This window comes from Manis javanica, chromosome 13, assembly GCF_040802235.1.
Source record: "Manis javanica isolate MJ-LG chromosome 13, MJ_LKY, whole genome shotgun sequence".
Taxonomy (NCBI): Eukaryota; Metazoa; Chordata; class Mammalia; order Pholidota; family Manidae; genus Manis; species Manis javanica.
The window spans coordinates 67,409,637-67,433,520 of NC_133168.1; the positions used below are offsets into that span (position 1 = coordinate 67,409,637).

Consider the following 23,884-nt stretch of genomic DNA (forward strand, 5'->3'; position numbering starts at 1 on the left):
AGGAAAAATACATGTTTTTCCTGCTATGTGCAGATTGTAGATGAAAGTTATGAAACACAGATACATTTTTCATTACTAGTATAATGCTTCAGCTTTTAAGGTTTTTGACTACAATCCATGGTGAGAAATCCCTTCATGTACACACAGTAGGCACATACATCTATCCACACGGAACAGCTTCATGTCACAATATTTACTTTTACCATGAAGCATGATACTTTGTTCTGTTTCATTACCAAAAAACCTATTAACAACCACTAGTTCATTTTACAATACACTGTGGTGTTAGTCTGAGAACCACCAGTGGACATTCCAGCACTTTCCCTCTCATGCCGGTCTCCATGCTGCTCAGAGCAGAGACTGTCACCCTCTAGCATTTTCTTCCTGCAAGATGACAGGCTAACAGGAAGCACTGTTGTTGCCATGGCAAAGCACGACCCAATGGGATGTGGGCTGAAATCTCAGTAGGTTATTATCTCTGCCAATAACACCAGGTAAAGATTTGATTCCACTATAGTGGAGCAATTAACCTTGGTCAGCCACTACCAGTACATGCTGTGCAGAAGAGGTGAGAGGGTGAGCTCAGGAGTACATATGGGGACCCAGACAAAGCACGCCTCCTTGCTGGCACAAAGTACAGTCCCTTCCTGTCTCAGTCCAGACTGTTAGAAAGGGCTGTGCCACCACAAAGGTGACAGCCCCGTGACGCCCACGTGGAAATGGAGTGGCCCTCCAGGTGTGCCAGATAAAAGTCAGTCTTCAGCCTCAGGGATAAAGTACTGAGTCACACCTCAAGACTGTGTTTGCCTATGAAAGCTAAGATCATCAGAAAATAAGATTCCAGAAGTTGTATTACTTCAGATCACTTTAGAAATGTTTTCAGAGCTTTTCTATTATTTCTCTGTGCTTTTACTGTTTCTCCTTTTGTGAAAATACAAATGAAGTCACATCTACTATATTACATAATATTTCTTATATGAGAACCGAAGAAATCTATGACTCTTTACATTCAGTGACAGAAAAAGTTATTTCTCATAAAATGTTTTTATGTTTTTCTTTTTTTTCCGTTAGACAACAAGAAATTACAATCCAGGAGGCTCCCCTTCTTTCTATAACCATTAGGCTTTTCAGACCTAAATGTTCAACTAGATGTTATTCACACCAGGTATGAGATAACATTTGTCTCTCTCTTCATGTAAACTGCTCCCTCTTACATCTAATGCCTTTATTAACTCATTTGAAACTGTTTTAAATTTTGAAAGTCTACTTCAAATCCTTCCCTGGAGGAAGAAAAAAATCTTATGGAAAAATAAAAAATGAAATTCAAGAAAGCTGCTTCCATGTCTGAGCAGAGCCCCAAGAAATAATGCCTCTTTGATAGTTTACAACCAACAACCACAAACAAAGTGCCCCCCATACCCCCCGACCTTACCAGCCTCTTCCTATGAAACCTCACTGTGCTATGTGCTGCTAGAGTAAAAAGAAAAAAGAGAGATGATCTGCCCCTTTGGCTCTCCCATGAATTCAGGTTTTACACTTAATTTCATCTCAGTCACTTAAATACTGAATTTCCCAGACTATCACAAAGCTAAATGATACAACGGACCAATCAGGGGCCAGGAAGCCAGACAGGGGCCAGAGTGGAACATGGGGCAACACTTCCATCCTTCACATTCTGGGTGTAAAGTGTACAAGAATTTAGACAAAGCTAGAATCCAAAATAAAAATCATTAACCAACTCCTAACTTCAGAACTTGAGGGTCAGTAGTGAAGGTCTGTACATCTCTGCAGAATACGTACAACCGCACCTTCCAAGGAACTCAATTGTGCAGTGAAAAAACCAAAGCCAAATGAAACATGCTCAGGGTCTACTTCTCGGAATCAAGGTTTTCAGACAGACCTGCAAGGCTGTTTTCGGATAGATGCAGGCCTGGTCAAGTTTGAAATATTCTGCACTCCTATTTTTAATGCTGATGGCTGTAGACATCAAAGATCCCCTTGTCTCTCTTCTATCCTGTCCAATTTAATGAACATTTATTAAGTATAAGGCACAGTTCTAGGTATTATACAAGATACACAGGGTAACAAAGGGCTTGATCCTCACCTTAAACATCATTTAGAGGAGTGTGATCATAGTTGAGAAATATCCATAAACCTCTTAACAATGAATAAAAACACCCCTTCAACCTCCAAAACATAAAAAAGCAAAACTCTACCTGATGCTTTCTGGTTCTATCTTGCCATGCCATTTCACCACCCCGTCCCATTCAGTTACCACAGGCTAATAAATGCTTACCTGTCTACACACTTACTAAATTTTTTTTAACACTGATGATGAATTTCTACCATTTGTTTTTTTTAATGGGCACTTTGTACAGTACCATTCCTAGACTGGACTTAATGCTAGTCTTTTTTCTCCAAGTTTCATTAGGCCAATAACTAATTCTTGCATAAACTCTTATTTTACATCCTACGTTTTGTCTTTATATGCATTACTAATTCTTACAATTAAGGTATTGATTCCCTTTGGCTATAACGGGTTTTATTATTAGGCTTCAAAGATTCTGATGGAAAAAACGCTGAGCTGGTCACCAGGTCTCTCAAGTTTGTAGCAAGGCTGTGCTGCCATAAACACGGGTCTACAGAGGGAGCGATTATAATGAGACAGAAGAGCCACCACCACAGGTTCTTACCTCGCTCAGAGACAGAACTGGAAGGTTGCTCCTGGATGGCTGCCTGGTCCTGGATGCCTTTAGTGGTCTCGTGACTTGCAGAAGGTCTTGTTTAGAAACAAGTGCTTCCGTTGATGTAGATGAGTAATGCCGCTCTAGTATTTTTATAAACCACTTAGAACCTAATAGATTTGGTTTGTGAGTCACCTTCCTGTGAGTTCCAAAAGATTTCCCGGTTGGTCGCTTTGCCTTTTCATCTCGGCAATGCGCTGTATTTAATGGAGAGAATATGCTTGTATTTGACAGTTTCTGGTTCATTTCCAGGATCTGGGGCTTATGCAAACTACCAGCTGCCGTAGTGGGAAAGGACAAATTCAAGTTCTGACTTCTTGTCACAGTGCTGCATGTTGGAGTCTCAACTTCCTTAAGTGCTTTTGATGTTCGATGAATGAGTCTTTGGCACTGATGTGCTTTTGATAAAATACAGTGAGATCTAGCCAGGGCTCTGAGGAGTCTAGGTGACATTACCACATCTCAAGCTAAAAGAAAAAATTAGAAGCTCAGGGCTAGGTTTTTTGTTTTAATGTTTTTAAATACATACATTTTCCTAGGTAACAGGCATATTTCTGTTAAAAAATTTACAAAACAGGTACACCTTACCCTACTAAAGAATGAGATTAAAAAAATAAATACAACTGTCTCCAGTTTAGTGAACCTCTAGCCTTCTTTCTGGAAGATTACAAGATTACAAAGCTATTCACATAACAAGGACCTTGGAAAGAAAAATAGAGAGTGATGGGCTCTTGTCATTTATTTCATTAGCATACCAACCAGTAAAAAAAAAAATCTATACTTACAAATTCCTATTATCAAAATTTATTCTTTGAGATAAGTGGTGAGCTAGGGCCAGAGACGCATCCATGGGAAGGACAGGGTCCCGGCCATCATAGTGCTAAGGGTCTCCTGGGGGAGACAGGCGTTTTCAACTGCTCATTATGACTCAGTTGGAATAGGCCCTAGGTTCTACCAAAGACCTACAGGACGAGACGCGAGGAACCGAGCAAGGAGCTCGCCTCATTCTAGTGGGAGAGTCAGGAAAGGCCCCCAGAAAGATTCAAGCTGTTTCGTGCAGGGGAAGGTGCTTCCCAAGCTGGGGCTGGGCATGCAGCAGGGGTAAGGGACATGAGACAGACACACACATACACACACACTCTCTCTCTTTCTCACTCCCCCCAAATGAAATAGACTATATATGTTAAGTTTCCCCTCCTGTTTATAGTATAAAATATTTGTTCTTTAACAGCTTATAGTAGGCAATCAAGAATCATTAAAAAAATATAACATATTAGGTGCTAGAGATACCAGTGTGAATCAATGACCTCAGAATTCACAGTCTAGCTCAGGAAACTGACTGAATAATGTGATAAATACTGAAACAGAGCTGTGTACCAATTGCTATGGGATGCAGAAAAAGGAGCAGCTGGGATGAGGGTTGGGTGGGGCATATTCACAGAGGTGACATTTGAACTGGGTCTCAGGGCAGAAGGATTGGCAAATAAAACACCCAGGTACAGAGTATTGTCAACCGGGCTGCAAAGTCAGAGGAGGAAGGAGGAAGCTGCAGATCAGGACTGAAAAGGAACCCATGGCCAGATCATAAGTGATCCTGAAGAGTTTCTATAGGTGGGAGGACACCAGGGCTTGTAATTGTGAGGGTCACATGGTCAAATGCATGTTTAAGACACATATCTTTGGTAACAAGGTGGAGAAGGAACCGAGAGGGACAAAAGTACTACTTATTGAGTTCTGTCTACATGCTAAGTGCTCTGCTTCACCTCAGCAATCCCATAAAGCATTTTACAGATGAGAAAACTGAGGCTTAGAGAAGCTAACTGCTCAGTTAGCAAGTTGCAGAGATGTAATTAAAACCCAGGCTTTCCCAACTCCAAAGGCAATACTTGTAACCACTGCACTATACCACTTCCCTGTAGAAAGACAAGAACAGGCTGAGTCACAGTGATACAAAGGACATAGAACCTACTGCTTTCAACATATCTTCAAAACTTGGAGTTCTGTGTTTAGTTCTAGTCCACCTTTAATTAGTAGTATTCCCTGCCAGCTGAGCCAGTGGGTTTGGAAGAACTTAATTATAAAAAAATCTTAGAAATTTATATACACAGATCTGGATTCTTTCATTCTCTTCTAGGAAATTCTTACCTCCAAACTCTCAAGATCTGAAGCATTAGGACAAAGAATGTAAACGCTACAGGATAAACAAGAAGTGTGCCTTCTCTCTATTGTCGCTAAGGAAGACTGAACATTTAAGATCAAGCATCTCAAATGTTTGGACTTTGTTAAAAATTAGAAGACAAAAAAAAAATTAGGTTTTGCTAAAAATTAGGACACATATCTTAGGAAAGTGCATTTTAATTGTACATATTAAATTAAAAAAATATATATATTAGATTTTTAATTACCCTAGTAGCTTTATGTAAGCTTTGTGCATATCAGCGGTGGGCATGATTCTCCCAGCCCTGTGGCCCCAAGGACCCTGATCCAGCTTGTCTTCCTCCCGCACCTCAGTCACGCCCTCCCAGGGTCATAGAAGCCAAGCTGTGTAGTTGCCACTATGCACATGCAGCTACTGAGCAGTTAAACTGCAGCTGAATAAAATAATAATAAAAAAATTCATACTTTCAATTTTATATTTAATACAAAAAGTAAAATATCTCAATAGTTTTCATATTGATTACTTGTTGAAATAATACTTCCAGACATACTAGGCTAAATAAATTAAAATTAATTTCACCTTTTCAAATTTACTTTTAGAACTTCTAGACAACTTAAAATGCCACATGCAGCTTGCATTCCACTTCTACTGGTAAGTCCTGCTCTGGCCCTGTCATTACCAATAACTGCAATCTCCTGTTTTCAATTTCAAACATTCTACTCTCCAAACATCACCTCTCATCTTTCAAGCTCACTCCTTCTATTAACCTAATGCCAACAATTCTTCAACCCCAGCAAGACCTACAATTCAAGGATTCACTGTCCTTCACTTCCCACTACACTTCCCAACACCCAATCTATATTCCACGGTCTGCCTTTTTTACAATCTCTCTCCTACACCTCAAAACCCTTGCACCCCCCTCTCTTCCACATACCCCCGACACAATCTCAACCCTAATTAAATATAAATCACCTAACTTGGGTCTGTAGTCCTGCATCTGAATACGGTTGTGGCCAGCCAGCCAGGCACAGCATCTGGTCTCATTTAAAATCATGCCTTTGAGTGGCTCTTTGATGCTGCTCAGCTATCTTCACTGTATTTCCCGATTATATTCTACTCTCTGCTCTCTCCTCATACCTTCAATGACTCCTCCTCCATTCTCATTCTCTCAATAATGACCTTGCTTCCTCTCTCACTGACCAATCAGAAGAGAACTTCCACACGCTCTCACCATCATCCACCTGCCCACCCACTGCTTTTGTGCCCATATACTTTGTCTCCCCTTCTGCTGCTACAGAGGAGTTGCCCATGGTCCATCTAGGGCCAGGTCCTCCATGAGACACCAAGTCTCACCCTTTCCTGCCTGCAAAGGAATGGTTAAGCCCGTCTCCCCTCTCTTCCATGCCACTGATTTTTTTTTAAAGCTTTTAATGTAAAAAAAAAGTACAAGAGACGGCATTTAAAAAAACAAGATAATTAAATCATAATACTTATATCCCTTTTAATTTGCTGTAATAATTTCTTTTCTTTGGGGAATTCTTTTTTATGCTCATTTCTTCCCCAAGAAAAATGACTAAAAAATAACTTTTCTGACATAAAAAATGCCTTTGGGTCTCCCTGGGAGCAATAAACACTGGGTACACTTCTCAGTGACCACACAAACATGTAAAACTGAGGAAACCGAAATTGCACCTGATTCTTACATGTTCATGCACATGGTGAGACAAACACAAGGGCTTTATCTTCAAGACTCAAGAGAATACTTCTAGTTTTGACCTGGGACAGACAAAAACTAGGATAAATTTGTTTGCCAGGGAGATCTCATCAGGTTTAAATACAAGCATTGCAATTGCAAAATAATGTGACCTAGGATGTCACTAGTTGTAATTCTTCAGTTCACAGAACACAGTAAGTGCTGGCTGGCTCTTTAAAAGGTATGTGGGATGTGTACATATGTGCATGTGTGTATGTGTCTATCCATGCCATTGATTTTGTTTCCTTCTTTACCGGCATATTTCCATTAGCATTCAACTGCTTTAATTTCTCCCATCTTATAAAAACAACTCTACCCAACCTAATTTGCCCTTTCATATACTACATATACTTTTCTCTGAGCTCCTCTCCTTTTAGAGGAGTTTTATTCACTGTCTATAACTCCTCTGATTTTTTTGAGCCCACTACAATTGGGCTTTCATCCCTACCATTTGCCCAAAACCCACTCATCAAGAGCACTAATGACCTCCACATTTCTGAGTCCAATGGTCACTTTTCAGTCTTCATTTTACCTGACTGATCAGCAACATCAGTACAGTTGATCATTCTATTTTCCTCGCAGCACCTTCTTCACTTGGTTTCTAGGATACCACCTGCCCTACCCACAGTTTTCTCCTACCACACTGGTTACACTTTCTCTTTTGCTAGTTTCTCATCCCCTCAAGACGGAATGTGCCAAGGCTCAGTATTTGCACCATTTTTCTCCTCTATTCTCAGCATCTGATGATCCCACCCAATTTCATGGTTCTCTACAGTATATACGCAGTGATGAACAGCTAATTATTTAGCCCTAGACCACTCTGGTAAGCATGAAAAATATAACATCCTCAAAACTGAACTTCTGAAATCTTCCCACAAACTGTTCTTCCCACAGTCTTCCCCATTCACGAAATAGCAATTACATCCTTATGTCTGCTAAAGCTAAAAACCTGTAGTCCACCTGGATTCTTCTCAACATACCCTATACCCAATCTGTCAGCAAATCCCAGTGGCTTTATTCAGATCAGTTTTCACCACCAAACAGTAGTACCGCCCAGGCCCAAGTTGCTGTCTTTCCCATGGACTGTTATAACCGCCTCCTAACTGGTCTCTCAGCTTCTGTTCTTGGTCTCCTAGAGATTCTTCTCAACAAATCAAAGTTATCCTTTGGAAACTGAAGTCGGATCACATTTTTCCTCTGCACAAAATTAGATGGTCTACATTTCACTTGAAATCAAAGTCAAAGACCTTAAAATGGACCTCACGGCTCTGCGTCCTCTGGATCTTTATCACCACTCTATCATTTACCTTGCTCATTTTGCTCCAGTTCCTCTGGCCTCTGGATCTTGGGACTTACTGTTCCTTATGCTCTTCTCCCAGGCATCTGTAAGGCTCATTCCCTCATCTTCCTCAGACCTTTGCTCAAACGTCTCCTACCCAGGGAAGTTTTCCCTAAACACTTCACTTCAAATGCACAACCAGCACTCTCTCCCTCCACTTCATATTTCTCCACTGCACTTAACATCACTTGCATACCTTATATGTTTGTTTAATTAACACCACAAATACGAACTGAGTTCCTGCTATTTTCAAGATATTGCCCTACTTGCTGATAATACAAGTGAAAATAAAATAGATAAAAATCCCTTTTGGGACCTTACATCACATTGAGGGGTGAAAGACAATAAACGTGGTAAATCAGTAAAATATATAATAGTAACAATGCTACAAGACAAAAAAAGAAGAGGAAAGGATAGCAGATCTCCCCTTAAGAATGTAAGCTGGAGAAAAAGATTTGTCTTTTATTCATACTCTGTCTTCCGTGGCCATAGTGCCCAGCACACAGTAGGTATTCAACTCATATTTTAAAAATGAAATACAAGGGAGCTACTCAGTTCTTGGGCACATTTCCTACTTTTTAAGAACAATAATACCAAAAAAGAAAACGGTATCAGTTTATGATTCAATGGATAAAAAGGCGCTAATCTTTGAAAGTATGCCTTCCAATCCTTAAATTCAAAATAATTTGTATTATCTTTGCAGTAACCGCTAGGCACTGGCTCAAGAAAGGGTTTATGGATTGAGCGCTGTTCTGCTCCCAGCTAAGTCGACCAAAGATCACCGTAAGAGGCCACTGCCATAGCGGTACCCGTGCAACCTGTGACCGGAGAGGTTCAGGGGGCCCCGGGCAAAGGCGGGGACTGCTGTGAGGAGCCAGACAGGCTGCCAGGGAAAGGCAGAGCACTAACCTTTCCGCCGGAAGAGAAGAGGGAAGCGCTGAGGAAGCAGGCTCCGGTGTCCCGGCCTGGCGAACGAGCTTGCCAAGCGGCAGCAGGACCCAGCCGAACGCAGGAAGCCTCACTCCAGCGCCGGCGCCCCGCCCAGAGCCTGGCATCGCGCAGGCGCGCAGAACTCCCGGCTCGGCGGTCCACGTGACTGCAGAACCACGTGATCCTCCCGCCCCGACCTGTTCCGCTCCCGAGTTCCTGGGACCTCCCGGTCCCTGCCTGCTTCCGCCCACCGCCCGCTTCCTTATTCCGCTTCTGTCACCGCCCTCAGCTGACTCCGCCTTTGTCCCCGGAAGATCTCTGCATCCTCCAGCCGGCCATTGTTTGTCTCTTATGTGGACACCAAATAAAGTTTCTTTGTTCAAAAGCATTTTTTATTAGCCCCGTCCCTCAGTCTCTCAGCTCCTCCTTCGTGCCGGCACCGCCTCCTTCCTGCGCTGGGGACAGCCCAGCGCTGGTGGCGACCGCGCGGGAGGTGATGGCGGCGCCTCCGGAGTCCCTCTCCGGACGGGACGTAGGGTTCGTGTCGCGTGCCTCGCTCAGTCTCCCCCTTCTCCCCGCTTTGGCGGAAAGCCGGGCCTCGCTCGGAAGCCGCGGGTCGCCTCCGGGGGAGCGAGGCGGCCGGAGGATGCCGCTTCCGCGCCGGCTACGAGGCCGTTCTCGCCGCGGGACTCCGCTGCCCGGGGGTGTCGGCGCCTCTTCCTCCCACTCGCGGGGAGCGAGGCGGCCCCGGGGAGGGAAGTTTCCTCCGCCTGGCGCTGCTCGTGGGGCTCCAGACTCGGGCGGCCTCGGGTTGGCTTTGCAGCCCCTTCCCGGCGGTTACTCGTGGTCTCCCCGAGTCCGAGGGAACGGCCTGCGCACCCGGCTGAAATTCTCCAGTTGTCCGGCCTCTGTACAGCGATGATTCAGGCGTTTTAATAGGCGTATAATTCGTGTAGAACAGTTTTAACTTGTTTGTAAAGTGAGTGAGTGTGTTTTTTCGTTTTCTTATTTTTTTTCTCCGTAAGACTTTTCTTGAAAATTTATGCCACTTACTCCCTTTCAGGTTGTTGCAGCGCATGGCTTTAATCATACTTAAAAATTTTTTACTTTAATAGCACTTTGGGGGAGTTAAAATTTGTAGAAGTTAGGAATCTCAGATCTGTCAAGAAATGTATTTCTTACAATTGCTGATCAGATTAATTCATAACCTCACTATAAAAAAATGCCTGTAGCTTTTCGCTTTTTAGGGGTCATGTCACATATTCTAGGTAAAGTTGTGGACGACCGTGAAAAATATATAATACTCACCTGTAGCATCTTTCTCTGTTGACAAATAGTAACTACCCTGGTTGGAGTGAGGATTTCGTAATGTGTAACTGTTGAATCACTGTGTTGTATGCTTTAAACCAATATAATGCAGTTTATCAACCATGCTTAAATTTAAAAAAATTGAAAAAAACACAATACCCATTTGTATAAATTGAATGGCCATATTTACATTTGAGATGTTCTTCAAAATATTGCAAGGCATAAGACACTTAGAAGAAATTGACTTTACTAGGAGTAGATTAAAGCCAGAGACACACCAGTGTCACGAAATTTAAGCAGGCACTGTCATGTTCCCTGGGAGGTCAATGCAGGGCGTGTGTACCTCCTTAAACTTTGTTCCCCGGGCATCTCTGGCCCCACCCTATTCCACCCTGTTCCTGACCTAGGGCTTTCCCTTAGAGATGGAGGTTTCTGAGGGAATTTAGTAGCTGAAAAAATAGTAATACTTAGCTCTTAAGTGAAACCTCAAAGGACTCACCTTGGAATATTGAACATTTTCAAAGGCTTGGAAAATTCAAACGTCAACTGATGTAACATTCCTTCTCTTCCTCTAAGGAATTAGTAGTGATTTTTAAAAGTTCAGATCAGAGTAGTTATGATGCATATTTAAACGTAATCGCCGTTTAGGATACTCATAGCACCAGAGTCAGGAAGCAGTTTTTTTCTTAATGTTTTACAGCTATCATTTGAGAAAGCCTCTTGAAGAATACTCAGTAAAACCCAGTATTTTAAAAATTGCAGTAAGGTACCTTGGGTTTTTAGAAATGTAATGATCCAAAATTAGAGTAGGTGATTTTGGCCTCATGTATTTTCAGAAATTATTGTATCAACTTTCTTTGTTTTAAATACTTTGTCTCTGGTGATCTGAAGATATAAATGAGCTAATCAGCTAAATTCTGTGCTATTTAAAAATTTCTCAGAATTTCATCACTAAAGTCTGTTTTTATGCATTTCTTTAAAAAGCTAATAATATATAAAAGGATAATCTGTAATCTTGGTTCTTATATGCCTAAAATGCAAAATTATCTTTAATATTTTTATGCAGGCATACTCAGGTTTTTCCTCATCTGCTTTCTTCATTCTTTGACATTTCTAGAAAATCTTTAATTTCTTGGTTGGGAGAGTGAGACAGTAACATGCCTCAGCTTTGTTTGAGGATAGAATAGGATGGAAAGAGTCAATCATTGTGCAGTAGAGAAGGCAGCAGGAAAAACCTTTGAAAATAATTAAAATTGGCCAAGAATATAGGCTTAATGCAAAGAGACAAGCAGGTTTATAAATGTCTTTATGTTCTTCATATTAAAGTCTTTTAGTCTACATCCGTTGCCTCACTCATCTTTCTAAGTTGTAGTCACTTAGTACATAACAGAACTGGGACCAAAGCCTGTTTGAATTTTAGGATAATCCTTTTTCTTTCCTGTCACATTGTTAAACTAGTTTCTGATTCAGGGAAAGAAAAGGAATAGAATAGGAAAGATAAGAATGATTAAACAGACTCCAGGGGAGAACCTGGGTTTACTGGCACAAAGACTGCTTAGCTTTTGTAACACACTAGAGAAGTTTTCAGTTTCCAGTGTCTTAATATAGTAGTTGTACAATGCTGGTTTACTTTATAATGATAGAACATAAGATGTTACTGATATAATATTGAATGAAAAGGAATTTTAATTTAAAGAGGTGGTCCAGAAACTGAAAGATAACAGTCTTCTAGTGTTAATGCTGCTAAATAACCTACCATGTATGTGACTCCCTTTTGTAGATCATTTGCATATCTTACAATTAAAGACAGAATACCACAGATCTTAACCAAGGTTATTGATACATTACATCGACATAAAAGTGAATTTTTTGAGAAACATGGAGAGGTAAGAATTGTGTTTTAATTTTAATTTTTTTGTTAAAGAGGTAACAAACATATAAGCAGTTTTCCATCTGTAATAATAGTCATTCCACCTGAAGATAAAGAGCTATAGTTCATAAGATAACATTTAAAGAAAAAAGGCATAATAAAAAAGCAGGATAATGTTGATAAGAGATCTGTGTGTGTTCTTTGACTTTCAACGTAAGAATTCTAAATTTAAATGTTTATAATAATTTATAGAATATGTAAAATGTAGTTTCAGAATGTAGTATTTTTTCTTTCTTGAGTTAAGGTCCATAAAACTGTGTTACCCTAGAGGACTTACATATACATTAGTTGTTTATAAGTATAAATTAAATATATATACATATATAGATTGTACATAGATACTTACATTTTTTTTTCATATTTCTGCAGAAAGGCATGGAAGCTGAAAAGAAAGCAATTTCTCTTCTTTCTAAATTACGGAATGAATTGCAAACAGATAAACCAATAGTCCCCTTGGTTGAGAAGTTTATTGATACTGACATATGGAATCAGTACCTCGAATATCAACAGAGTCTTTTAAGTGAAAATGCTGGGAAACCAAGGTGGTTCTATTCACCGTGGTTGTTTGTAGAATGCTACATGTATCGTAGAATTCATGAAGCTATGATCCAGAGGTAAGAATATAACCATCAAATAACACCTGTCTAGATAACTTAAGCTTTTTTTGAATTATAAAATGGTAAGCTTAAAAATAAAAACCAGTGGAGGCCTGAATTTAGCTCAGCAGATTAATGGCACTGTTGGACATTTCTGCAGATGTTACTGATATAATAGATTCTTGGCAATTATAATACAGTTGCCTAGAATAGACATAAGATTGAATATTGAAGTAGGAACTAATTAAAAATTCTTTTAAAGGCCCTTCTAGGGAAAAACAGTGTATTTATTGAACAAAAAATGTTAATATGAAATACATAAAAAATCAAGATGGTATAAAATACACGTTTTGTTTATAAAAATGATAATATGTCAATTAATTTTGTGTAAGGATTCAACAGACCAGTGAATCACTGCATTGTTTTATGCACTATCTTAATCTTTTCTTTGTTAATGACTAGTTTAGAAAAAGACTAAATGTTAAACAAATAATTTTTTTACTTTACTATTATTAATGCTGGTTGATTGAGCGTTTTAAATTACCCTGTGCTATGATTAAGAACAGACACCAAAGATTTACTTTTACTTAGCAAACCTGTATTTTTGTAATTTGTGAGCTAAAAGCATGATCCACATTACATTTCGTTCTGCTCTATGAATCAGTTCTGTATCAGAATTTTCCTAGGTAAAATCACAGTATAAACAAAGAGGTAATAATAGTGAAGTAAAAAAAGTATTTTGGGAAACATGCATAAAATCGAGCCTATTCATTAGCTTCTTCTGTCTTAATCTTTATAAACTATTTTTTAAAATCACAATTTGTCATTTTTGCTGAATAAATATATTTTAGAACTGCTCTGAAAGCAAAATACACTATTAAAAACCTCACACATCACCTGGCATGCAGAAGACACCCAAGCAAAAGACTACAGCTAATACTAGGGGCTGTCGTACATTGAATACCAGCTACGTTCCAGATACTTCGCAAGCCCATGAAGTGTAGGCATGATTATGGTTTTCATTTTACAGTTAGGAAACTGAGGCTCAGAGTGGTTAATAACTTGCCCAGGGTTACATGCCTAGTGAATAGTAGAGCCAGTGTTTGCACCTGGTCTGTGTAAGTCGAATTAGAGCCCTCATCAAACTGCCCTTTTCCAGGCACTTGATTGAGATGTCTTTCAAGGATTCAGGGGAGTCTGAGATTCTGGGTGATAATTTCTTAATTTTGGAAAAATCTGTGGCATTAACCAAAGCTGCTAAAGTGTTGGTACACTGGGTGGCTCCCTGAACAGGTTTTGTGGAGCTTAGAAGTTAGGAAGGTAATAGCAACGCTGTTACTGGGTTTGATTTTAGAGGTGGATCAAGTTCAGAGAATTCAAAAATCTCGGGCTGAAGTTTACACACCTGCCTGCACATTTATCAGTTGGGGAAAAGGTGTTTTTTAAGCGTGCAGATTTGAAATTACTATAGTAAAATAAATACTGATGATTTAATTTGTGCTGAAGCCTGGGCATCAGTCTTTCTTTCCATGCATCAGGGAGACTGCACAGCATGGGTTGACAACCACTGGTCCAGAATGACTTGTTAAAAGGGTTAGAGGCAAAATTTAGCTTTAAGCTCCAGGAATGAGAATGTTAGTCAGCTGTCTATGTAGAGCTCTCTTATGTTGATCTCTGTGGCATGTATTTGAACAGCTAGGGCTTTGTATTATATTGTATCAGAACTCAGATTTTAGGTCAGTGTAAGGAAGAACTGTCCTGCAGTTCACAACTAGCACTGATGTGGTTTTCAAATGTCCAGTTTGTAGGTTTCTTGTAGAAGGAATTCCTATCCTGACTCACTGACAGTTCCCAAGTGACCAAAGAAGGGTCTTCTTAACTTTGTAGGCTCCCAAAACACACGTTAGCTTTAATATATATTCATGTTGATTTTGTCTCTTATACTGAAATGTACTTCCGATTTTGTCAAGATGTGTATTTTGGTTTTTACTAGAGTTAAATAGTTGAATAGTCTGCAAGTCTAAATCAAGATTTAAAGTTTTAACCACATGTGAAATTTAATATATTAAGTATACTTTGATAATGAAAAATGAAAGTATGGGGAAAATAGAAGATGCTTTTAGGCTTTTATTAAAGTGTAGCATACAGCACAGTGCACATATCTTAACCATTCAGCAGTCTTTGTCAGGACACACTTGTGTCCCTTGTCTCTAAATCAAGAGGCAGAACTTAACTAGGACCCCAGATCCCCTTTGGTCCCCTCGTAGTCACTGCCATCACCACTCCTCAAGGATAACCGCTATCCTGACCTGTGTTAGTTTTGCCTGTTTTTAAACTTCATTTAAATGAAAATTTATGGCATGTAGTTTTGTGTCTGGCTTCTTTCACTGAGCAGTATGTTGGTGAGATTCATCCATATTGTTGCACATAATTGTAAACCATTCATTTTCATTGCTGTATAGTATTGCATTTAAATCAATCTGTTTACCTGTTGTTGATGAGTATTTAAGTACTTTTCAGTTTGGGGTTATTATGAAGAATGGTCAAACATACAAACATTCAAACTCATGTTTTGTGAACATACATGTGTATTTCTGTTGGGTAATACCTAGGAGTGAACCACTGGGTCTAATATATACACATATGTAGCTGTAGTAGATTCTAAAAGAGCAAACATTTTAAAATCAGAAATTATATAGTTGTATGAGTTTTATTCTCTTAATACAAGAAATAAGGCTCATTCTTATTATGAGGTGTGACTTTAAACTAATGAATGATTTGTTAATAAAACACTAGAGCAAGTGTTGGAAAACTTTTCTGTAAAGGGCCAGGTAGTAAATACTTGTGTACTGCCACTGAAGTTCAGAGCTGCCACAGATAGTATGTAAATGAATGAGCATGGCTGTGTTCAATAAAACTTCATTTATGGTCACTGAAATTTGAATTTCACGTGTCACAAAATATTATCTTTCTGATTTTTTTCTAGCCATTCAAAAACGTAAGAAAACCATTCTAGCTTATAGACCATACACAACAGGAGGTGGGCCAGATTGTGTCTGCAAGCTACAGTTTGCTGATCCCTATGCTTGAACCTATGCATCCAAATAATTTATATCTTTTAAGTCACCGTGAAAGACCCAATTTGTTTCAACAATGCTGCCATTGCTAAAAACATCTTTTAATTCTTTAGAATTTCTTTCAGTGAGTTTACAAGCCTGAAAAAGAAATTAATCTCATTATTTTTCAGTCACTCCTCATTTTTGGCCAAAAATATTTTATTCCATTTGATTTACACACCTCATTCTACCAAAATTGCTCTGAGTGACTTTTGGCTGTTTCCAAAAATAAATTAACTCCAGAGGATAAAGATATGTATCATTGACAGGACATTTAATGATGTGCCACAGGTTCTGAAGAAAATGCCAAGGGAAGAATTCCAAAAGTACATTGAGCAATGGCAGCATCCTTGCAATAAGGGTGTCGCTTCCCATGGTAACTGACTGATGGGAAGGAGCAATCATTTGGATGTATAAACTCTGGTATGTTTTTATTTTATTTTTAATAATCCCAATATTCAGTAAGCTTTTACCGTAAGGTAGATGAGCCATGGGAAAAGTAGCTAATTTAGAAGATGAGATAATTTGAAGGTCTTTTATGTTTGATTCTATAAAGGCTCTTATGTTAGTATTTATGCCTTCTTCATTATGTTTTTCTTAGGCCAGTATTAGTATTGTTTGATCTCATTGGACATCATAAAGATACAGCCATGGCACATACTGTTTCATTGTTGGTCAGAGTCACCTTAGGAGTAAAAGTTACCGGAAAAAAATGTGTACATAAATGATCAACACTTGCCATTGTAATTAAATTTGTATTAGTATTGCCTGATTTATCTCAAGCGGTCATTGTGCTCCCATAATGCTGTATGTTTGAATTTATTAGTGATTACTACATTATATTCAAATGCTCTGTTTATACCTATGTTTGTTACTTGGAACCCTGCCACATTTAGCACCCAGAAAAATGTTAAACTAAAGCAATTTTCTTGAAAAGTTGTTTCTATTTTCTCCTTTTGCCATTGAAATCCTACTGGGTAAACAGTTAACGGGTATAGTCACTAAAAGTCTAATACTTCTGGTAGAATATTTGATTACCAAACTTTTGGCAATTGATTAAAATGAATTTGGGGGATTTATTTTATGTAATTTGATCAATTTGATTTATTTTGTGTATTTTTTAAATTATTTATTTTTGTGTAACTTGATCTGTGTTATGCTGAGTGTCTATTCTGGATAACATTTTTGAGACTGGGTGCTACTATTCGCCTTCCTTTAAAGAACTGCAGCTATCCAAATGTTAAAAAAAAGGTACAGTTACATAAATGTTTCACTTACGTTTCTCTTATTCTTTAGTCCTCCAATTGATGACTTTGATGTATTTAAAGAATCAAAAAAACAAAATTTCTTTGAGTCACAGGAATCTGTCATTGCTTTATGCACTCACCTGCAAGAGTTGATGAAAACTATTGAAGCCCTAGATGAAAATCAGCTGAAAAATGAGTTTTTTAAACTTATTCAGGTAAATGTAATAATTTCTTGAGCATATTTGTTTATTTAAATAGTTAAAAAATAAACTGGTACTCATTTGACAAGAGCATGTGTATATATTGTCATTTAAGTTATAAGAGATCATTTTTTATCATTTTAGTAATAGTGTTATTGAAGAGATGAAAAAACCCATTTAATCTGTGAAAATGAATTTTGAAATCTCTTCACCTCCAACTGGAGGTGATTTTAGTGATACAGGAGTCGTCTGGCTATGTAGCTTCTGTCATTGTTGAGTGAATGCTTCCCAGTCATTAGATCTGCCCAGCCTGACTTGGCCTTGAATGCTGGCTCTGTGTCTCATTTATTTGTGTTAGAATCTGAGATAAGTTACTTAATTTCTCTGAGCATCAGTTTCCACATCTGTTAAATGAGGATGGTCTTGTATACCTCATAATTTGGTGTGAGAATTAAACTAGATTCATGCAAGTGTTGAGCACAGAGTCTGGAATGCAGAATGTGCTATTATCATCAGATGGAAACACTTGAGTGGTCAAAGGCCTATTTAATATGGTTTTATTACATTTCCTGTATATCTTGTGTTTAGTTTTTAATTGTCATTCAAAACATCTTGAATTTTAAAATACATTATTAGAATCAGAATTATTTGAAAATGTGTAGTTTTCCACAGCAGTGTCCCCAGCTCTCACTTCCCAGGTAAAGTTAGACACTTTTCTAGAAAGAGATGTTAGAAAGTGATATGAAGAGAAGCGAGAGCAGGAAGGGAGCTGGGAGATGGGAACAGGGGCTGTCTTAGGGCCTGCTGGGAAGGTGACTTGGGGAGAGACCTGGGGTACAAGAAGGAGTGGTCTTGCTTCTCTTGTGGGGGACAGAGGTCCTGAGGTGGGGGCCTCCCAAGTGTGTGAGGAGCTGTCGAGGATTCTGCTGGAATGAGGAGGAGAGGAGTAGTGGGGACTGAAGGGCCACAGAAGGCCTTGAAGCGAAGGTCAGAACTTTGCTTTTCACTCGAAATGGGAACCTATTAGAGGGTTTTGGTCAGAGGAGTAACATTAAATGACTTATTTCACAGGTTACTTCTGAGAACAGACTGGAGCAGGGAGATGTGTTATTAAGATGATATAGGTAAGAGAAAGTTGGTAGCATGAGCAATGTTAAATGTCACCAGATTCTGGATATACTTTGAAAGTAGAGGCTACGGAATGTGCTGACAGGCAGTGGGACAATGACAAAGGCCTGATGAAGCTTTAAGGACAAGCAGAGTGAGCTGAATGATTAAGAGGGAGAAGCTTATTTTGAGTTTGGAAGAAAAGTTGTCAGGCTATTGTTAACTAATAAACCTAGTTATTTTTTCCCCTTCTGAACTATTCTTTATGTTTGGCTTAGAATAAAAAAATCAACATGTTACTCTTTACCCCTAGCTAGCCCATTCTCTCAGGGAATAGTTTTCTCTGAATATATTCTTTGTCCCATAAGTGTAATAAATTGTGAAGGATACCAATCTCTTTTCTGTCATCTAATTCAGCCAGCTACCTCAGACCGCCTCTGCTCCAAGAACGTCAGAGTTGCCTCCCATTAGTGCTCATGATGACCAGCAGGTTAACTTCCTACAGGAAGCCTGAAGGTGTTTTAGTTTGCAGACAGTATTTATCTGTTTTTAAAAGCTGTTAAAAGCTGTAGAACTCCACCACTGTCCACACAAATATTTCAGTGCCTGTTCTGTCAAACACTGTTGTAGATGCCTTGCATGTGATGGTAAGAAAACCAGACCAATCCTTGCTATCATAGAACTTGTACCCTAAAGGGAATGTAGATAGTCAAGTAATGGCACAAATCAATAAAGAATTATAATCTGGAACATGGTCTGAAGGAAAGGTGCAGGACGCCTGCAGAGATCTTGACTCAGGTACCTTGACCTGGGGAGTACCATCCTGTACACTGTCTTTACAGCATTGTGTTTTTCCATCACTCAGATGCTTGCATTATTAAAGCCTTCCACTTTATAATGGATGAAAATCCATTCATTTATCTTTTTAAGATAGTACTGTGGTTTGGAACAAACATGCATTTTCCCCTTATTTTGAATCACACAAGAATAGTCTCTTTTAGCTACTATTTATTGAGAACTTCTGTATGCCAGCCATAGGATCTGTTACTTACACACATCCTGTCAGTTAATTCTCGTGACAATTCTGGGAGATAAGGGTTTATAGCATCTTGTTCTTCCATTGTGGAACCTGAGCCTTGGATATCACCTGTAATTTACCGATGGTCATTAATGGGAAATGCTGGGATTTGAATCCAGGTCTGACTCCAGAGCTTGTACTCCTAAACATAATTTTAGTTATTGCTTAGAAAAAAAATCGGTTACAAACTATTTCCTACAAAAGAAGCTTTGAGTATTATTTCAGTTTAAAATGGAATAATAAAGTAGAGTTGGAGGGGTCTTCAGACATTACCTTGCCCAATTTATTTATTTATTTTTTGCCCAATTTATTTTACAAGTGAGAGAACTAAGTCCCACAGAGATTGCCTTGGCCCAAGGTTATAAAACTATTAAAAGAAATTGAGCTGTTTTAGGGGGGCCTGGGAGAAAAAATGGAATTTCTGTTTTTTCTCTTGCCTCTAGATTATAAAGTAAACTTTGTGGCCTCTTTTTAAAGTGTCTGGCCATCTGCAAGATGCGAAACCTTTCATTATGATTAAACAATATGGGTCTTTAAAATCATTCAAGTCAGTGTTCTTAAAGCTCATCACAAACTGACTAAGTAAAAGTTCCATTGTTTGACCATATTCATATAGAATCTTGGAAACATAGTCTTTGCATTATTAGAGAAAATATAGATTTGATGGACATTGTATATTAAGAGTTTTGTGGAAATTAATTTTATGAATGTTTTTAGCAACCTTTCTCCCCATAGCGTAGGTAATAGAGTTTTTGTCGGTTATTCAAAAGAAGGGTGAATGTTTTGTACTTTTTCTTTTTCAGATTTCACTGTGGGGAAATAAATGTGATCTATCTATATCAGGTGGAGAAAACAGTTCTCAGAAGACCAATATACTAAATTCCTTGGAAGACCTAAAACCTTTCATTTTAGTGAATGACGTGGAACATCTTTGGTCATTGCTTAGCAATTGCAAGAAAACAAGAGAAAAAACATCTGTTATTAGAGTGGATATTGTTCTGGATAATTCTGGTTTTGAACTTGTTACAGATTTAGTGTTAGCTGACTTCTTGTTGTCCTCTAAATTGGCCACTGAAATTCATTTTTATGGAAAAGCTATTCCATGGTTTGTTTCTGATACTACTATGCATGATTTTAACTGGTTAGTTGAACAAGTAAAACATGCTAATCATAAGTGGATGTCCAAGAGTGGGATTGACTGGGAAAACTATATTAAAACAGGCAGATGGGTTTACCATGATCATATATTTTGGACTCTGCCTCATGAATTCTGTGCAATGTCTCAGGTTGCTCCTGATTTATATGCTGACCTACAAAAGGCACATTTAATTTTTTTCAAGGGTGATTTGAATTACAGGAAGCTGACAGGTGACAGAAAGTGGGAATTTACCACTCCATTTCATCAGGCTTTGAATGGCTTCCATCCTGCACCTCTGTGCAGTATAAGAACTTTAAAAGCTGAGGTTCAGGTTGGTCTGCAACCTGGGCAGGGTGAACAACTCACAGCTTCTGAGCCCAGCTGGCTGACCACTGGGAAATACGGAATATTACAGTTTGATGGTCCACTTAGACTTGGTTTAGGAACCCTTCCTTAAATTGTGTAGGAAGATCCGACAGGCACTTTTCATTCCCAGAAAAGCAGCATGTGCATTTAGTCCCTTGGCTGCACTGCATCAGCTCTGAGAAGTTTTTGGCTTCTTGATGCTCATTTTCATACACTCTGGATGCTTAATTTTTCTTTGAACATTTTTTCCCACTACATTGTTATGGGGATAGATGGATTAAGCTAGCTACAGTATTTACATTTATGTTGAAATTTCAGTTAACATTTCAAGTTAAAACCATGATTTCAAGTGGTTTAATGAACATTAATTTTTAATTGGACAGAGCAAAATATAAGTGAAGTCTGCTTTTGAAGTTAACATTTAAAAAAAATACTATGCTGCGTGGTGTTTACTATTCTAGGAAGCATGGAATTTTATATAATCTGATTTTGGGGCTCTAGAAATAGCAGCTCCATGAAAAGAAACAAAAATATTAATTTTTAAAAAACAACTGATAGTTGAGCACAAGAAAGTAAAAGTTACTCATATAATTCTAAATTTTGTTCTCTTTGACTTTTATTCTACTTCAATTGCCTGTTTTATTTGATTTTGATTTTACCTTGTGGAATGGATGATAGGAAACACAAAATTGAGCTGAATGAAACAGGATATTTGAAGAAATTTTTGTTACATTCTATGTGTGCTATCCATAATAAATTGAAATGTATTCTTTTAACATGTGTTTTAAATGAATAGATTTTTTTATTGGTCTGCAGTTAAGAAAAATGCTTTAGGTAGAAAACATTCTTGTGCATTGAAGTTGGAGTACTACCAATGAGTTAATTCAGTTTTTATATTTTACACATTTTTGGTGATTTCCAAATATTAAAGACTATTAAATTTCTAACTGAAATTGAAAATATGCCTGCAAGTTTCCTTGCCCTGAAATAATAAAATGAATTATACTGAAAAATCTCATTGGTTTTATTTTCCAAAGGGGAACAGTTATGGGAAGATTAAAACTGAGGTCTATATAATAAGCTTATAATGTATATTATATGTTACTAAAGCAGTTCTTGAATTATGTCACTTATAAATGAGGTTATAGTCTAAGCCCTGGCTAAGGGCTTAAAATTTTTTTTAAATGTGTATATTGAGGCCACCCTGCCCACTGCCCACAAGCAACTGGGGCTCCACAGCAGAGGAGAACCAGGCATTGGAGAGGAAAGAGTCCTGAGCTGCTAGGCACCACAGGATGCCTTCTGCATAAAGTCATTACTCTCTAGACCAGGAAGCATAGCAGATCCATCTAATACAAAGGAAGAAATACAGAAACCCTGACAAAATGAGGAGGCAGATAAATGTGTTCCAAACAAAACTACAGGATAAGACACCAGAGAGGGCTAAATGAAATGGAGATCAATATTCCTGAAAAAAATTTCAAAGTAACAATCATAAATACACTCACTGGTCTGCAGAAGTATATTAAAGATCTCAGGGAAGACGTCAACAAAGACAAGAGCTGAAGAATACAGTAACTGAAAACAAATGTGTAATGGAGGGGTTGCAGGGTATATTACTGCAAGTAGAAGAGACAATGAGATGAAACACAAGCTGAGAAACAGAAAAACAGATCTCTAGGAATGAAAGAATAAGCTGTGTAACCAAATGGAACAATATTCACACAATAGGGGTACCAGAAGGAGAAAAGGGAGCCAGAGGGATAGAAAGTTTCCGAGGAAACAATAGTTGAAAATTTCCCCAATCTTGGGAAAGAAAGACATTCAGATCATGAAAGCCTAGAGAGCCCCTAACAAAAGGAGTCCTAGGAAGATAACACCAAGACATAGAATTAAAATGGCAAAGATTAAGGAGAAAGAGAGTATTGAAAGTAGCCAGAGAGAGAAAAAAGGTAACAAAAGGGGAACCCCATCAGGTTATCAGCAGACTTCTCAGCAGAAGCTACAGGCCAGAAGGGAGTGGCATGAAATATTTAATGTACTGAAACGGAAGGACCTTCAACCAAGAATCCTTTACCCAGCAAGATTATCATTTAAATTTGAAGCAGAGATTAAACAATTTCCAGATAAACAAAGCCTCGAAGAATTTATAACCACAAAACAAGCATTGCAGGATATGTTAAAAGGACTGCTGTAGATGGAAATGTTCCTAAGACTAGTTTTTAAAGAGTGAAACTCATGGCAAAGGTAATAGACCAATTAATTACGAAGCAAGTACAAAATTAGTAGCAAAACCAACTATATATAAAATCGATACACAAAAGCTACATAGTATGACATACATAAGGTGTGGAGGAGGAAGAAGAAAAAAAGTACTTTTAGACGGTGTTTGAAACAGCAATCAGCAACTTAATATAGACTGTTAGGTCAGGAAGCTATCATTGAACCTTTGGTAACCACAAATCTAAAGCCTATAATAGATAACACAAAAATCACAAAAGAAATCCAGCCACAACACTAAAGAAAATCATCAAATAATGAGAAAAGTATAAGAGGAAGAAAGGAACAGAGAGGAGCTATAAAAACAGAAAATAATAAAATGGTGATTAAGTACATTCCTATCAATAATTGCCTTAAATGTAAATAGACTGTATGCAACAATGAAAAGACAGAGTGGCAGAATAGGTAAAGAAACAAGACCTATCTATATGCTGCCTACAGGAGACTCATTTCAGACCCAAAGACATAAACTACAAATGAAAGGACGATATTTCATGAGAACAATAGAGAAAAAAGCAGGATTAGCAGTACTTAAGACAAAAGGTTTCAAAACAAAGTAACAAGAGACAAGGGCATTACATAATGAGAAAGGGG

General features: G+C 38.3%; 2 protein-coding genes across 11 annotated transcripts in view; one reads left to right on the forward strand and one right to left on the reverse strand.

The window, feature by feature from the left end:
• The window catches only part of RMND1 (required for meiotic nuclear division 1 homolog), a 37,196-nt gene extending 28,130 nt beyond the window's left edge, over positions 1–9,066 (reverse strand). For 2 of the 7 annotated variants that reach the window (XR_005062596.2, XM_017674026.3), the window contains exons 1-3: positions 8,904–9,061; positions 2,694–3,211; positions 1,901–2,014 (exon numbers count right to left, since the gene is read on the reverse strand). Coding sequence is in view for 6 of the 7 variants with exons in the window: in XM_017674026.3 (XP_017529515.3) it covers positions 1,901–2,014; positions 2,694–3,197 (618 nt within the window). In the remaining variant the exon portion in view is untranslated. Of the gene's footprint in view, positions 1–1,900; positions 2,015–2,693; positions 3,212–8,903 lie in introns of all 7 variants that reach the window. The other 5 variants (XM_073219761.1, XM_017674034.3, XM_073219760.1 and 2 more) reach the window with 5 other exon arrangements.
• A 245-nt stretch (positions 9,067–9,311) lies between these two features.
• ARMT1 (acidic residue methyltransferase 1) lies at positions 9,312–22,023 on the forward strand. 4 transcript variants are annotated; one of them, XR_012124321.1, is made up of 7 exons: positions 9,312–9,461; positions 12,013–12,118; positions 12,532–12,776; positions 16,166–16,297; positions 17,171–17,336; positions 18,393–18,445; positions 20,310–20,446. XR_012124321.1 is itself a non-coding variant. In XM_037023139.2 (6 exons), exons 1-5 carry the CDS (start codon positions 9,421–9,423, stop codon positions 18,438–18,440), a joined length of 606 nt encoding a protein of 201 aa, XP_036879034.1. In that variant the 5' UTR covers positions 9,312–9,420; the 3' UTR covers positions 18,441–18,445; positions 20,310–20,446. The 4 variants fall into 4 exon arrangements, 3 of the variants coding, with proteins under 3 accessions (XP_036879034.1, XP_017529552.1, XP_017529559.1); XM_037023139.2 differs by lacking the exon at positions 16,166–16,297; XM_017674063.3 differs by lacking the exons at positions 16,166–16,297; positions 18,393–18,445 and having other exon boundaries at positions 20,310–22,023.
• Positions 22,024–23,884: the final 1,861 nt, after the last annotated feature.

Bases quoted from the DNA above. Each gene is read 5' to 3' on its own strand.
- ARMT1 (XM_017674063.3), top strand. From the start codon at position 9,421: ATGGCGGCGCCTCCGGAGTCCCTCTCCGGACGGGACGTAGG. The intron at 12,119-12,531 runs GTAAGAATTGTG...ATATTTCTGCAG, and splicing joins TTTTTGAGAAACATGGAGAG to AAAGGCATGGAAGCTGAAAA. The intron at 17,337-20,309 runs GTAAATGTAATA...TTTCTTTTTCAG, and splicing joins AGTTTTTTAAACTTATTCAG to ATTTCACTGTGGGGAAATAA.